Below are 17,768 nucleotides of genomic sequence, written 5' to 3'. Positions count from 1 at the left end.
AATCTGTAAATTAAAACATTCCTAATAAACTACAAAACACTAGATTCTAGGTTCTAGAATGTGAATATAAAAATCCATATGAAAATATTTTTGAATACCCAAGAAGTGTGCGGAAAGAGAGAAAAAGAGAATGACTAAATTAATAATACTAAAACTGAAACCAGTCATTAGTCAGTGTCCATCAGCAAAACAAAGTCAAGAGTAACACAGAAAAAAAAGAAGAGATACAGTCATTGATGATTCTACTGGAAAATGCACTGTACATGCCTAAGGTATTTCTAGCCATTGCAAATATTTAATAAATTCCTTGTTTTCTGTGTAAGAAAACATTTCTTTAGTTACTGACAAAGTTTTACCAAAAAAAGGATGCAGTCCTCCTCCACTGATTTTTAGGTATGAGGTATGCAACTTAGTGTGATGACTGAGAAATTATGAAAGCTACCAGAACAGGCTGCATATCACAGCTTAGAGTCATCTTAGATAAAGAACCTTAAAAACTGTAGTAAGAGCTGAATGATCTAATGTAAGAACATAAGGGCTCCTCCACTTTATTTTTGGAACCAAAAAAACCCACAGCATTAAAAAATGTTAAAGCTTACATTTGAAATGACAAATGCAAGAGTAGTTTAGAAGAAAATTATATGTTTTATGTCTGGATCCAAAAGCTCTTCCAAAGGCAACTAATTTTTAAAGTAAAAATATGCCACCATAAAAAAAAAATAAGCTTTTCTCCAGGAATATTCTAGTTTCACTTTTTCTCTACAGTAGAAATTGGCAGCAGAAAAGAATTTTGAATATTAACAACTGAATCAAATAAACATCTAGCAGGTAATTTACATAATAAATTGATTAACAAAAAAAATCATTTTTTCCCACAGCAGTTGTATATTTATTGTGCTGAAATCAGGTAGCAGGGAATGAATAGGTCTGGGGAAACAGTACAGAATGTTCACAAAGATTTACAAATCTCTAGTCATTACACACCGAGCAGCAAAGACAAAGGTGTTGAATCCTTTCAGGTCAAACCATTGTTAAGTGTTGCAAATAGTCTGTATATCTCATGACTGCATGCCTTCTGGGGGAAAAAGTGTGTAATTTTGATGCACAATAAATATTTTATAGTTTACAAAATATTCTAAAATAGTTTGTCTGCACAAACAGCATACATCCTGCACATGCAGTTTTGACATGTTGAGATACTTAGAAATATTCATGCTTTTTTTTTTTTTGGTCGTATTTTCTCTTTCTGTAATGATCCCTGGTCAACATCCCTTAACAATTCAACCTATGCAATAAGACAATGTACAAGGTCTCTTTGCTAGTGTATTTCCAGTTGTTCATTTATATTACATGAAACACTTCATTTGTAAATAGTAAACTTCATTTTCTGGTTCTGACTACTCTTACTTTTATTCATTTTGTGTCTTAACAATGAACACCATGTAACAATCACACACTAAATTTAATGATCTTTAGCACCAAGGAGTCAAGAATATTGCACCAAAATGGGTTTACACTTCATATCTAGTTAATAAATAAGATCTTGCAACTTTGTCGTAAGGAAAATATCACTCCAAAACTAAACATATTGAAAGAGAAGGATAGTTTCACAGAAGAGTTGGGTGTATGCTATTTGTAAAAAAAAAAAAAAAAAAAAAGCAAAAAAATACTAGCCGATTCGAAAGTTAATATTAAAATTTACATTAGAGGACTCCTTGATTTTTTAATTAAAATTTATTTAATTTTAAATGTTCTTTCCAACAGAGGTAGGTGTATTTCCACATATGAAAAATCGGTAACAGCCACAAATCAAAACAAGGAAAGCCTGATAAAAATCAACATACTCTCTTCTAACAGCACATAAATGTAGCTCTTTTATGATGTTACTAATAAAGACGAGTTGTTTCATGTTCCAATCAGACAATAATCTTAATTTTCATAATATATTTCTGATAGGAGTATTGAAAGGCTGCCTTTTCATCACAAAAATTGTTTCCCACAGTGATCTGTGCCGCAAGTCATGGTGACCTTTGGGTCGCTAAACAGGATTTTACTGTAATTCTTTCTTATTTTCACCAACACCATCATCATCAAGCCTCTAAGAGTCTACAGAGATCATTAGATTTTTTAAATTTAATTACAACCAAAAGGGTATATTCAAGACTAGAGGTGGAGAGATTCGACCATTCCAGTCAGCAAATGAATTCAAATGTGCAAATTTTAAAGTATCTACAGTTCCAGCTTTGGACCAGAAAATGTAAGGTAACTGATTGTAATCAGTAGGTAATACTAATTTAGCCAAAAAATTCATACTTTCTGTGATCATCTGACTGAAGAATGTATATAAGATACATGAAAAATCTCATGCTTTAGACAAATGGATGTGAACAGAGGGAGAGCCTCCAAAGTCACATAATGATTGCTTTGGTCTGGACAACATCAAGGCTAATAAAAAAAAATGTTTAAAATAAAACTTCATAAATAAAACATCTGGGCATTGTATTTAACACTTTACTCTATCTGAAGGTTACTAAGACATAGAGCACATTTGCCTTTTTCTCTCCACCTCCAAACCCTCATTTGCTTCTGTTTTCCCTGAAATTTTATATGAAATGGGAACTTCCTCACTGTCAACAACAGTTAAGGCCCAGTTCAATTTACTCTCCTTTTGCTTTTCCATTTTTCTGCTTTTTTCCATTTTCTAATTGTTTCTCTGATTTGCTCACACCATTTGCTGAAATACCATTCACAGCTGTTTTTCCAGTTTTTGCTTTCTTAGGCTCTTTGTATGTCCGAACATAGAAGTTAAGAAAGAGAAATATGAAGCTGATCGCATAGGCAATGAGGGCCCAGTGCATCCATTTTGGGAAGGGACAATCTGTGTAAAGAGACAGCGCTGTGTGTCCAATGGTCACATGGAACTGAACCTGAAAAACAAAACAACAATGTAGGAATCATAAGTAACTTTTAACAACATCAGAATCTTCTATCTAGCTAAGATAGGCCCGAATCTTGCCACACTGTCCAAAGTTCAATAGACTCCAGCTCCCTCTCACCCATCAGGTGGCAGCTCAGATGTCATCCCCTCAGCAAGGGCTTTCTGCCAGCTAGGACAAAGGAACTCCATCCAGCTGGCGTTCTCAATCCCATTAATGAGGGCTTTTGTTTGGTGTGGGCTTTTTTCTTTATAACAAAACTATCTGGACTTCTTAACTTCTTGATTGTCCATCTTCCCACTAGTATATAACTTCAGAGGGTATGGCTCTGTGTTGCTCCATGAGGAGTCCTTGACAGAGGGTCTGGTTTCAATGCGTATTTGTTGGATAATGTTGAATGATGTTATTAATGAGAGGGAATATCCATGGCCTAAGAGAATAAACTAATAGTACCATACACTCTTTTTGATATTTGTTTTCCTCCCACATTTTAGACTGACTTTTTCCCACAAAACTATCAGCGGAATGGTACATATACTTTTAAAAATGAACCTATTGAAAGGGTTCATTATTTATTTCTTACAAAATAGCACCCAGGTAATACTGTATTTGAATTAACACTATCCTTGGGGCACCTGGGAGGCTCAGTCAGTTAAGCATCCAACTCTTGATTTCAGCTCAGGTCATGATCTCATGGGTCATGGGATTGAGCCCTGTGAAGGGCTCCATGATCAGCGTAGAGTCTGCTTGAGATTCTCTCCCTCTCCTACCCTCCCACACACCCCCTGACCCCATGTGCTCGCTCTCTCTCCCTCTCTAAATGAATTAACACTATCCTTTACAAATTAAGATTTTTTGTAAAATTCAGTAGATATCTGAGAACAAGTGCAAAAAGACTTTCAACTTTAAAAGTTTTTAAAAGAAGAAAAGCCAAAATTAAGATGCTTTGTAATTCAGATAAGGCAAATCAGTTGAAATTCCAATATATCAATAAATGAGTGGTTCTCAATATAAGAATTATGAATTCCACAGTGTTAACAAGGGTTAACTTTTTACAAGATTAACTTACATGATTAACTGTTGTGAGAACTTCTGGCTTAGAAATATTCAACTCTTCACGAAACTAACATCCTATTTGGAATGAGCAATTGTGTTTTTTCTTTTAAGCATAGCATTATCCATATTATTTATTATATTAAATATGATTAAATTCATTTATTCCATGTAAGCCCCAAATTTAGATCAGACTAAAAAACTTTAAATTTTCCATGGCAAAATCCAGATTTTAAGAACTTTTGATTTGACAATGGTTCTTAGAACCTAAGTCACCAAAAGGGTTATGTATGTATGTGTGATTAAGTATGGCATCACTCAAGGAGGCTCAAGTGAGGACTAGATATAAAGAGTTCAGATGACTTTTGTCATTTCTTCATTTTCTTGTGCCCATTTTCTAATTACGGAGAGAAATGAATTAACACCAACTATATAAACAGCTTGCACAAAAACTGGAGGAAGTTTCCTGTAGCATTTTAGTTACAAATGAATCTTTCCCACCCAGCATTCCCCAAAAGTTGTGTTTCCTGTTCAGCCAGCCAGCTGTTTAGCAACTTAAAGCAGAGATGAATAGCATTTCCAAATGTGATCCCACTGATAAATTGTGCACATGCTATCATTACAGCAAATTATAATAAATTCCAAGGCTTGAAGAACAGTGACCAGGTTGGTGTGGATTTCCACTTTGATGACTGGGCTAGCACCTTGCTTGAATGTTTCACTGAGGTACCCAGATGCTACAAGAAGTCCCATGAGGGGTATGTGCTGAAAATTGTCTGCTCTAAAGGCTAGGATTTGAGAATACCTAGCTCTGCTCTCTAGGACTGTGTGTTAGAGAATTAAGAGGAGTTCTCTTGTCTTTCTTCCCTTCCTTTATCCCACCCTTTCCTTGGTTGTGTGCCTTCTCTTCAACTTTTATAACCTAAATGTATGGGATCTGTTAACAAGGACTGAAAAATAGAATAGAAAACAAAATTCAAGCAAGAGCAGGATGAAGAGAGGTAATAATAACATTTTAAGTTAAAAAAAATCACCTGACAGAGAATTTACATTATTTTTCTGGTCATATATGAGTCTATGTACTTTACGGTGTGCTTAGATCTTGACTCATCCATTTCACAGATATTTTTAAAGAACATTTCTCTTAGACAAGAGTTGTGTTTAGTCTTTTAAGAACATTAAAAAAATTAGTGGCAGTGACAACTAGGTCTATGAACAAGAAGCTCAGAGCCAAGCAGCCTCAACTCCCACAGCTGGAGCACAGAGAAAGTCAACTTTGTAACAGGAAATTGTCGAGGATAACTTAGCCCTTAAAATTAGTAAATTCAAATATTTGCAGTGTTTCGCCAAAAGCAACTTTAGAAGCATTTAACTCACCAGCTGCAACATGGTCAAGTATCGTTTCCACCAAAGATACTTCTGAATCCACGGGCCAAACGCAGTTAACCCATAGTATGAGTACATAATCACATGGATGAAGGAATTCAGCTGTGCTCCAAAAAATGCTTCAGAAAAACAGAATTATAAGGTACAGAAAACTTTAGTAGGCAATAAGCCATCTGGACATAAAATAAATGAATCCACATTATTTTCTAACATTTAATCTTGAGTACAGATTAGGAATAAAAATTGTAAAGTAGTAATAATGGAAAAGACTTCTCTTCAGATCACATTAGGTATTTTTAAAGTTTAGACTCAGGCTTTTAGCGTATAAATAAAAATGAGTGTTCTTCAAATGCAAGGGGCTTTCACAGTGGCAAGTTTCCAAATGGAGTACCCCAGTGACTTAAGTATGCCATAATATAGAAACTATTGCCTGTATTATCTTCCATGCTATTATTCTTGGGGAAAAAGTCATGGTATATATAATTGTTTAAATAGATTTTTAATGGGGCACCTGGCTGGCTCAGTTGGAAGAGCATGGGACTCTTGATCTTGGTGGGAGTCGTAAGTTCAAGCCCCACGTAGGGTATAGAGATTACTTAAAAAAATAGTAATAAGGGGCGCCTGGGTGGCTCAGTCGGTTAAGCATCTGCCTTCGGTTCAGGTCATGATCCTGGGGTCCTGGGATCGAGCCCTGCATTGGGCTTCCTGCTCAGTGGGAAGTCTGCTTCTCCCTCTGACCCTCCCCCCCCCTCACACTCTGTCTCTCTCTCTCTCTCTCCCAAATAAATGAAATCTTTAAAAAATAATAAAATTAAAAGGACCTTTTAAAAAATAGATTTTTAAAGCCTCATTATTGCCTTCAGATGGCATACCAACATATCAACATAAACATATCAACATACACATATCAACAACAAAATAGTACTTATTTCTTAGGTTTCTAAACAGTTTTAAATGAAAGTAGAAGGCAAACTGTACTACTATAATGACCTGTACCCTGGGTCCCCAACAGAGAAATAGTCTGTTTCCAGCTCAGTGATGTAAATAATCTTCAATTTACAGGCGTCTGAAAAGCTGAAGACATATCTTGACCAAACTGTGAATTCAGATCCTCTTTAACAAGGCTATTTACAATTTCCTTTGAGTAAGAACCAACAGGTTCATTTAAGGCCCATTTTAGAGCAAGAGTGGGCTCTGGGCTTGGACTGGCGATGGAGGCTTCAAACTGAGAAGTTAAAGCTTAGTATCCTTTGTCTCTCTCTCTTTTTTTTTTTTTTTAAGTAGGCTCCACACCCAGTGTGGAACCCAATGCAGGGCTTGAACTCACGACCCTGAGATCAAGACCTGAGCTGAAATCAAGAGTCAGATGCTTAACTGAGTCACCCACGTGCCCCTAACTCAGTATCCTTTGAGTCAGAACCACTATAACTGCTCCCCATCAAAAATTATTTGCTACATTTAAGATTAGTTTATGCTTATCTCTGAGGCAAATCTTTAGGTAAAGTAGCCACAGATAAAAAGCCAAAACTTTGCTTTCTTCAAATTTCTTTTTTTTCTTCATATTTCTTTAAAATGAAATTAACACAGAAATAATTAACTATGCAAGCAAGTTAAAGACCAAGTCAAATTTCCAGCTTCTCATTACTTTTCCACCCAACACATATACATAATTTAATATATGCAGATATGTCCCAAAATACTCACCTTGTCCCCCTGCGACCCATTTAATTCCAATCCACCACAATGTAAACATTGTACAGTGATGATATACATGAAGGAAAGAGACCTGGTTGTTTTTCTTCCTCAGGATAAAAAACACTGTGTCCAAATACTCAACCCCTTTAGATACAAAGTACCACCACAGAGCAGCAGCTATCTATAAAAAGAAAGGAAAAGCATGTTATAAATACCAGAGTGACACTATCATATGGTTTTCTATTTATTGTTAAGTTAGTCCTAAACAATCTTTATTGCACAAAATGTACAAGGCATGGAATCATTTTTGCCTAAGTAGGTACGAAACCTAGGCATCTATCCATGGGGAAAAAATGGGAAAGAAAGAGTCCAAATCTATATTTACCCAGTGGCAATGATTTAGAGAAAATTTTTAGTCTTTTACATAGATAGATGTCATGAAGTACCAAACTGCTGAACACAGAGCTATAAATACCTTCACACTGCTATGTTTTTCAGTGTGGCAGAAAAATCGAGATATTTACTTTGTAAAGGTATTTCAGTTGTTCATGCTTAGCCTATACTATACCTCAGATATTCTTGCAAGTATGTTCATGTAGCAACTGGTCTCTGTTAGCTTTGGTCTCTCACTTTAACATGTGCAACAAAATAAATACCTAACCACAGTACTTTGTATTAGGCAGTAAAATCTTTAAAGTGGTAAATTAAAACACACAAACAAACAAAAATAACAAATATTTCCTAGGTCATAAATATAATCCTACTTACATGAATAAGTCCTTTCTTTTCCTAGGCTCTAATTAAGACACCAGATGGTACAGAAAGATTACGTTACATGCTGAGATTAAGGATCCAAGGATCCAGTGAGAGGTGACCTCTGTAAATGTTTTAAAATATTTTACAAGAACCCTACTATAAGAGTAACCTAAACTCAACATTTTTTATGTTACCTACTTTCTATGATGTGTGTCCTATGTACAAACAACAAAGACAGTATATAACTGAAATCTGTTTTTAAATCTTTGTATGTCAAGGGTGACTAGAAAGTAAAATATAACATTATATTACCAATGGTTTATTTTTCTGCAAATATAATAAAAACTGAGTTTATACCTATACAAATTGTGCTATGCTTAACTTACTAAACATTACATAGTTTATCCAACATTTGTTTTTCCTCAGACTCTTAACAAATGAATTAGACTCTATGAGTTTCTATTCTTGACCCAAAACACAAAAATCCAAAATATCATCTTTACACTAAACATGGAAATTTTTTGTTCTTAAGTACTGCATTCTAGTAATCCAACACATATTCACTCTCACACAATCAAATAGGACACTATAGCTATGAAAACATTTTCAATTATGTACTTTTAAAGAAAAGCATAGCTTTACTGACTCAACACAATCCTATACACTTTTACCACTCTATGAAAGTATGTTTTTCAGAGTGGGGATTATAAAATTAAACCCACTTCTACTGATGAATGGTATTTTGAATGTACTTACCCTAACTTCATTAACATTATCAGAATAATCCACACTCTGGCAAATATAGCTGTATCCTGCATTATATGATCCCATGAATAACTGGAAAAAAGGGGAGTAATATTTAAAATAAAGTTTTAGTAGATATGGAATTTAAAAACACTAAATACAACATGCAACCTTTCAAATTATTTTAAAGAGCAATTTTATATAAAAAAATGAAATTCATTAAACATTTAATGTGTTGGGAGTTTCTAAAATTTGCTGTGTGTCAATTTATTCTAAAATTGAAATCTAAATTAAAAATCACATGTAACTCTTGGCTGAGACTTCAACTCTTATCTACTTTATTATATCAAGAGAAATTTTGATTAACCATGACTCAGATCCAACAGGTGCATTGATTTCTATTCTTGATCCAATGTGGTTTATATCTAACAAATGAGGTCAAAGTATCCAAATAAATTAAAGTTTTTATGAAGTTGAGATTCTATAGACTAAGTTGTCAATTACAGATTTTTTTAAAGGAGAGTAGTGTTTATTTTCCTAGCATCACCAGCCCAGTTCTCTGGCTTCATACAGAATTTTAATGAGGAATCTCTTGGGAAACAAATTCCTTCCACTTGGGAAAAAAATTCCCTCCACTCCTACAACTTAAAAAAATGCCTATGTCAATCTAACCTTTAGGATTTCTTTTCAGAATGTCATGGAGAATTTGCTGGAGTCCAGAAAAGTACAAGATGATTAGCAGCAACAGTGTGTAACAGTTAACTCATTTTTGTTCCAACCCAAAATACAATGATATTATGTAATAGGATTTAACTTGAAATCAGTATTTTTTTTTTTTAAAGATTTTATTTATTTATTTGAGAGAGAGAATGAGATAGAGAGCATGAGGGGGGAGGGTCAGAGAGAGAGGCAGCCTCCCTGCTGAGCAGGGAGCCCGACGTGGGACTCGATCCCGGGACTCCAGGATCATGACCTGAGCCGAAGGCAGTCGCCTAACCAACTGAGCCACCCAGGCACCCGAAATCAGTATTTTACATCTGCATATTTTGATCAAAATATGACCAAACCTGAAACTGCTGAGTAAGAATTATAAATAAAGAGCTACAACTATTTACTGACTACTTAATATGTGCCAAACACTATGAAAAAATTATTTCACTTATCTCTGATCTAGAAGGCAGGTGTTTATCCCCAGTTTACAGATGGGGAAAATAAGTCTCAGAAAAGTTAAATAACTTCTACTGTCAGTTAATAACGGTTATTTTGGAATCTAGTGTGTCTGCTTCAACATTCCATTTTAAACAACTGTCCTATACTTTCCACATGTTTCATATTTTTGTTATCCAAACATAAAAAAATGTCAATAAAGTAAAATTTACTTTTAGAGTAGACACCAGTTATCTTGGGATACAATATACAATGATGGTTTTTACATATTCTAATTTCTTAATTTTCAATAACCCTGGGGAATAATAAGGTGACTTTAGTTAAACCTACCTCTCTGAAGATAAAAAGGTTAAGCAAAACCATTCCAAAATTATAGATAATGAGCACTAAACGCATCTGGAAAGGTTCTCGGTCCTTCATCCATTTTGGACCCAGCCACACGAACAGGAGATAAAGCGTACTTATACAAAGTGTAGGCCATGGAGACTGCATCAGAGGCCAATTCTCCACACGTTTATCTAGAGAGAACAAAATAACATTAAATTCGTTAAACAATAAATCTGTTTGGAATGAACTTGTTAGGAATTATAATATTTCAACTTAGCTTTTTTCCTAATTTGACCAAATGCAGGTCAGTTTTCTTTGAGTCATGACAAAAATACATGGCATTAAAACCAAAGATATGAGACCAATTCTTGTGAGTAGCTTTTGAAAATAATGTTTCATCACATACAGCACACATTAAGTTTTATAGAGACCTAAAGAACAAAGACCAGAAATAAACCTTGCTATAAATATAGGACAAGCTGGGCACGAAAAGTTGATGAAAGACTACATAGACAGAAAATAAATATTTTAAGGAGAAACTTGTCTTTCATATTAAACATGTGAAATATATCAGTACAGTTTGGAAGCTGCGCCCTCCTTGCCTAAAGCAGGAGAAGAATAGTAAACTGAAGAGGTAGAGCAATGGAAGCCATTCCCTGGAATATTTTTGGATACTGAGGACAAGAGTACAGTTATATTTGGGGTAAAAATTAGGGGGATTACAGTTCTATGATTTCTTTAAGTGGAAATCATCACATTCAGGACATTTTTCTTTTTCTTTGATAGCAAGAGCCTATTTAGCCATGAATATAACCAACTTATTTGCTTTTCCCTAAAGCTATAAGCATTTACCTCATATGTGTGTAAATATTTCATTTAAAATGAGTCAACTGTCCTTAATATTCAAATATGGAACCTTGAATCAATTTTGTAATAAGAGTTCCACCACAAGTAACATTTCTAAGAGAAGAATGATAATGAAATATATATATAGGGTTAAAAAAATTTGTTTTCTAATACATTATAAAAAGGTACTGAAATTTATATTTCTGAAACTTAAACAGCATTTTATAGGTTATGAATCTAATGTCTAGTTTATGCTTGGTAATGCAAAAACACTTCCATGTTCTATGCTGAGGAAAAGAATGTATTTTTAAAACAGCAACAACAACAAAAAATCCTACCTTTCAGTCAGTTCCTAAGACCTAGCCTAAGTGAATTTAACTTAATTTCTCATTACAATGTCCCACCATTTAAACTGTCAGCTTTACTAAAACTATATATGCAGAATAGCTCTGGATTAGATAATTCGGTTTCAAAATATTTTACTTAAAATTAGTCTGTTTCTATACACTATTGATAGAAAATAAAATAAAAGGAAGGAAACAGAAATGGAACAATGTTTAATCACACAGTCTCCAAAGTCAGGAAGTGACATTAACTATGTTTCTATAAAATAAGAGTTGTTAGAAAGATGCGCTAGTGACTTGGAAGAAAAACAAAGCTGGTTTTATTTCAGAGTTTACAGGAGAGGCTTACTATCTATCTATTCATGGAAATTATGGTTCTGTCACTCAAATCAAAACATATTCCAGAGTTAAAAATAAACTAAAACACTTACATGACAAGAGAGAATAATCCTCTTATGAGAGGGTGTGGCTTAAAAGATGAGTGGCTGACTTTTGTTGAAGGCATTGTACCACTATGGTCCTATCACTGATTGTTTGCTTTTCTTTATTATTGTCATATTATCCTGCTATGTATCTCTCTATGACAGAGTCCACCTTAAAACATGGGGTATTTATCTACTTAGATATTTATTTTCTATAGGAAAAAAACTTAAGACAAACTCCTAAATCCTGAAGCCCTGCTCTACTCACTTCAGGAACTAGAGGAGTAGCTGCGGCTTCCTCTTCCTATCCAGAAACTAGAGGGTAGACAGTTTTTTCCATGCGTTTGATATAAAGAGCAAAAGGATTCTGTTATAAAATAATCCCATGTAACAAAGAAAGGAATATAAATTCATCAGTAAGGAGATTCTAATTTCTAATATCACAGATTATATCACACTCTTTTTTTAAAAAAGATTTATTTAGAGAGAGAGAGAGCCCGTGCGAGTGGGGGAGGGGCAGAGGGAGCGGCAGAGAGAGAATCCTCAAGCAGACTCCCCACTGAGCACGGAGCCCAATGTGGGGCTCGATCCCAGGACCCTGGGATCACGACCTGAGCCAAAATCAAGAGTCGGATGCTCAATCAACTGAGCCGCCCAGGCGCCCCAATTCTATCACTCTTAATCACACACAGAATTCCTGCTGACTTCAAAGTAAGTTCTGAGCAACAAGTTGAAAAAAATGAGAGAAACAGGTAAAAAATTTTCCCAAAATCAAGAATAAATAAAAATGCTCATCCTTTTTGATGTATAGTGTGATTAGCCCATGCCATTCTCTCCTTCAACAGAGAAGTTTAAAGACAGAACTAAGAAAGACAGTGAGAGGAAGAGACATGAGTAAGAAGCTGAAGATCTGACAATATGCAACACTAACAGAGGCCAACAGAAGAGTAAAAAGGTAGAGGGGAGTAGATAAGAAATAACAGAGATATTAGAAAAGACATTCTAGACTCTATCAGTAAACAGATGGGCTGAGTTTTAATATCAGCTCTGCTACTGCGCAGAGGACTTAAAGGGCACAATCTGTCTTCATCCCTTCATCTATAAAACCTGCTGGAAAGAAGGGGAATGAGTTAGTGCTTCTCCAACTTGAATGAGAAAAAGAATCACAGGGGAGAGGGGCATAGTTAAAAGGTAGGTTCTGACTCAGTAGGTCTGGGGTGCAGCCCATTTTTAGGAAGATTCTGCATTTTCTAGGAAGCTCCACCTGATGCTATGTCAATATTCCATGGACCACCCTCTGAGTAGCAAGAAACTAGATAATCCTTTAGGTTTTTTTTTTTTTAACTTCTGAAAATTGTTACTTTTAAAAATGATAATTAGGAGGAAGAATGGAATTGAAGGTGAGGAAAACTGGATCCAAAAAATGGGCAATTTTCATTGGTCAGGGGACCCACTGTGCACGCAAGTTCCTGCACATTTCTAAACCACTACGGCACTCATCACACTGTCCTGTGACTTTCCTTGAAAATGTAATCTCCCTGAAGGCAGGGTCTGGGTTTCTTATTCGTGTACTGCAAGGCTTATCAGGGTGCTTAAACAACATTTATTTGATGAATAAATGATGAGTGGGTAATTTTTTTCATATTAGTCCTTTATTCTCTAACCCTTCAAATAAAATCCAACAGTACATTTACTGATATTCCAGGTTTCTTCGTAAAGCAACCTTTTCCTACAGCTCTTCCCAGATCCTCCTTTATGCTGGCATACAACTTGAACCTGATGTCAACAACACTTCAATCCAGTATTCAGGGGGTACATGTGTGCTCTCTCTATATGGCGCGCAGTGTCTTTACTTCATTGCTTTTTCCAGGGAAAAAAGGCAGTGCCCCCATTTCTTTATCCAACAGTGCAAGTCATGCATTCAATCAGCATCTACTTAACAAAACTCTGCCTTCAGCCTATAAAAGGCCACAGCTCATACACCATCTCTTTCTCAAATTAGCCCTTCAGCTCACCAGGGTGAGAACGCTCTTAAAAATTCTGCCTCCCAGAGCATTATGGAAGCTGTAGTAACTGTCAGCTACCTGAAGCACAGCATCACAATGCCATCCTATGATGATATTCACATGATATTTCTCCATGTCTTTGCAGTTATTTGTGTCTTTCTAAATTTGCATAAATTTTTCTTTAGTACTTCTGACAAGATTCAAATATCCATGCTTCTTTTACTTGTTCCCTTTTCCACTTAAAGGGAATGAGTGAGTCACAATAGTGTCATACAATGATATGAAAATTTACCATTAATAACAGGTCCCCCCGCAAGTCTTGACCCCAAAAAAAAGAAAAAAGGAAAAAGATGTGGAATTGTGGAGTTAGAACAGTAAAGGAAAATCATGAATACTGAAGCTTTATATATTTTATATAAACTTAAAATAATGTATTATCCAGCCTTTCATGAACTCAAATGTTTCAATAACATATTTTTATATGTTGCCTTTCTTCAAGAAAGATGTGTGTATTTGCTTAGATTCCCCTCCCCCGTTTTATTGAGACATAACTGACAAAGTTCACTGTTTAAGTGTAAGGCATACAGCTTGATGGTCTGATTTACACATAATGTGAATGAGTTCTACAATAGGTTCAGCTAATATCTATCTTCTTCATATAGATACAACAGAAAGAAAAGAAAGAAGAAAAGAATAAAGGGAAAAAAATGTTTTCCTTGTAATGAGAACTCTTAGGATTTACTCTTAACAATGTTCCTGTGTATCATACAGCAGTGTTCTAGTCATCATGTTGTTCAGTATATCCCTAGTGCTCATTTAGTTTACAACTGGAAGACTGTACCTTTTGACCATCTTCCTCCAACACTCCCCACTCCCTTCCACCTCTAGTAAGGACAAATCTGATCTCTCTTTCTATGGGTTTTGTTTGTTTCAAATAACATATTTCAGGGGTAAATTAAATCTTCTTAATTTACTTAAATTTGAGTTAAACTGAATCCAAATATAGATTATGCACATTAGAGTAAAAAGAAGACATATTTCCAGTATACTGTCAGTATCTGAATTCTACACAGTTATTTTTTTAAAGATTATTTATTTATTTATTTATTTTTGAGAGAGAGAGCATACAAGCAGTGGGGAGGGCAGAGGGAGAAGCAGACTCCCCACTGAGCAGGGAGCCTGACGCGGGACTGGATCCCAGGACCCTGGGATCATGACCTGAGCCGAAGGTGGATGCTTAACCGACTGAGCCACCCAGGCGCCCTCTACACAGTTACGAACAGGATTCCATATCATGAATTTATTAGGGGGAAAAAAAGAGAGAGAAAACAGTTAATTGAAACCCTATTCTTCCTGCCACCACTGAAGTCAAATTCTGTCATCAAGGAATACCAAAATTCAAATGGGTTTTATATAACATTCTTAGGAATTCTCTATTTGCAACGCTTTGGGGTGGGGGAGGGATCAATCTGGCACAAATCTAAATTAACTCTAGTTGATTTATTTGTCAAATTGTCCTATATTTTGTAACTATTACTATGTTTATTAACATATTTATGCCTTCATGTGTTAGTGATTTTGAGCTTATTAACAATTTTAAGCCATTACATGGAAACCTTTCCCTAAACTAGGGCTGTGGAATTTTAGATTTAGATTTAGATATGATCTCTTTATCTTTTTTTTTAAGATTTTATTTATTCATTTGAGACACAGAGATATATATAGAGAGAGATCATGAGCAGGGAGAGAGGCAGAGGGAGAGGGAGAAGCAGGCTCCCCGCTGAGCCAGGAGCCCGATGTGGGGCTCGATCCCAGGACCCCGGGATCACGACTGAGCCAAAAGCAGACGCCCAACCATCTGAGCCACCCAGGTGCCCCATGATCTCTTTAACTTAACAGTGAGATTCAGAGAGGTCAAGAGCCTCAGGTATCCCAGCAGCTATACCAGTATCACTCAGTCTTCACATCCATTAATTTTAAGGGAGACAATTTCCATCAATTCCTTCCTCAATTATTGGTATAAGTGATATTTTAAGATAGAACTGTGACTATCAATCATGTTTCTTCAAGGAAAAGAAAATAAAAGAGACCTACAAAATTTCCCTTAGTAGAAAAAAGGACAAGAGATACACCAAGTCTCACACTTTCTTAGGTGCTGCATCTGACAGAGCTGGTCTAGGATCATGAATGCTTTGGAGGCCATGCCACAAAGAAAGGTGGGAAAAAACTAAGGATGTCTAGCCTGGAGAAAAGAAAGAGGCCTCATCAATTGCTAAAAGACCTAAAGAGAGCTCAGATTTATTCTCTATTTCTAGAGTGTAGAATTAGAACCAATGAGAAGAAGTTTTAGGAAGCTGAATTACACCGAAATTCAGAAAATTTCTAAGCAGTGGGTCTTTCTGTAAGTAGAAAGAGCTGTCTTCTTTGGCAATGAATTCCTTATCCTCCTTTTAAATTAAATTTAAGCAAACCTAAAGCTAAGTATTATAGAAAATAAGTTCAGGAGCAAGAGGCTGCAGCGAGAGAGTTTGGCGCGATGTCTCACACCATTTTGCTGGTACAGCCTACCAAGAGGCCGGAAGGCAGAACTTATGCTGACTATATATCTGTGAATGAATGCATGGAAGGTGTTTGTAAAATGTATGAAGAACATCTGAAGAGAATGAATCCCAACAGCCCCTATATCACATATGATATCAGTCAGTTGTTTGATTTTATTGACGATCTGGCAGACCTCAGCTGCCTTGTTTACCGAGCTGATACCCAGACATACCAGCCCTATAACAAAGACTGGATTAAAGAGAAGATCTACGTGCTCCTTCATCGGCAGGCCCAACAGGCCAGGAAATAGTTGAGTTAGAAGCAGTAGGGGGATGGGGGTGGGCTTGGAACATAGGTGTGTACAGCATGCTGTAGTGGAAGTTCTGTATTACAGTAATCCTGTTTCCATTTTGGTATACTCTAGCCAGATTGAATGTATTAGATGAAATATGAGGATCTTGTTCAATCTGAAACCCCCATTGCCCCCTTCCCCTCCCTTTTGTTTTACTTAAACATTTTTATGATAATTTAGATCGAAGTTGTTTGTCAGTTAATCTTGGTTCCAGTCCTTCAAACTGTTCATATCTGCTTTATAACATTCACTGTACTAACCCTTCTTCAGGTTGGGGTGGGGGGGGGTAGAGACAGTTTAGTTACATGCTCAAGATAAAGTCAGTGAAAAATGAATAAATGTTCTTTAGTTATAAAAAAAAAGAGACTATATTTTAATAATAAGAATTACTAAGACACATTACCTTAACCCTTCTGGACCCTTAAGGGGTAACTTTTTCTCAAGAAATCGTTTCCATTTAGAACATTTTGATTATTTCATAATGCTCATGCCAAGTAGGATTGATTTATTTACAAACATTAGTTAGTTCACTAATCATACAATTTTATCTGTATGATAAAGATCATGTAATAGTTACACAACTGTATGTGTTTGTCATATAATGGTTACACAACTGTATGTAATGGTCATGTAATGGTTGCATGGTTACATGGTTACAATACAGTTGTGTTTGTCAAAACTCACAACTGTTAACTAAAAAGAGTTAGTTTTATTATGTGTAAATTATACCTTTATACAAGTGGGAGGAAAAATGGTATATCTGAAGTGCGGCTTCCTTCAAATACCCTCCACCAACAGGTTTTTATTTTTAACCTGATCTGTATCTTAAAATCACACAGCATGATAGATAGATAGAACAGACTTTCAGGTCAGACTCTCCACCCCTTCTGAGCTAAGTGATTTGGGGGAGGTTATTTGGTTCTTGCTTCTCAAAACTCATTTACTAGAAAAAGGAGACAGACATAAAAAATCTATTGCTTTGCAGGATGATAAGTGTAAGTCTTAAGGACAAGGGGACAGTCTTAAGAACAGTGGTAGGGCAGGTGAGAGGGGACAAGATGGACTTCAAGAACAGACATTTGAATTGTTTCTTGAAGAAAAGGAAGAGGAATTTGCCAAACAGAGAGGAGGAAGGCCTTCTTGCAGAGAGAACCATATGTATAAATAGCCCCAAAGCAAGAAGTAACATATTT

The 17,768-nt window shown here is 35.6% G+C and overlaps 2 protein-coding genes across 2 annotated transcripts in view; one reads left to right on the top strand and one right to left on the bottom strand.

The window, feature by feature from the left end:
• Positions 1–868: 868 nt before the first annotated feature.
• The window catches only part of ELOVL4 (ELOVL fatty acid elongase 4), a 32,437-nt gene continuing 15,537 nt past the window's right edge, over positions 869–17,768 (bottom strand). Inside the window, exons 2-6 of the mRNA XM_021693089.2 lie at positions 10,068–10,255; positions 8,583–8,663; positions 7,080–7,251; positions 5,367–5,494; positions 869–2,927 (exon numbers count right to left, since the gene is read on the bottom strand). Of these exons, the coding sequence (XP_021548764.1) occupies positions 2,658–2,927; positions 5,367–5,494; positions 7,080–7,251; positions 8,583–8,663; positions 10,068–10,255 (839 nt within the window). The 3' untranslated portion in view covers positions 869–2,657. The remainder of the gene's footprint in view (positions 2,928–5,366; positions 5,495–7,079; positions 7,252–8,582; positions 8,664–10,067; positions 10,256–17,768) is intronic.
• Positions 16,219–16,533, top strand: LOC110583432 (enhancer of rudimentary homolog). The gene has a single exon (XM_044917291.1). It carries the CDS (start codon positions 16,219–16,221, stop codon positions 16,531–16,533), a length of 315 nt encoding a protein of 104 aa, XP_044773226.1.

This window comes from Neomonachus schauinslandi, chromosome 8, assembly GCF_002201575.2.
Source record: "Neomonachus schauinslandi chromosome 8, ASM220157v2, whole genome shotgun sequence".
NCBI classification, from domain to species: Eukaryota; Metazoa; Chordata; class Mammalia; order Carnivora; family Phocidae; genus Neomonachus; species Neomonachus schauinslandi.
Note: the sequence above shows the minus strand (reverse complement) of the source record. Positions and strands in the feature narration are given on the sequence as shown.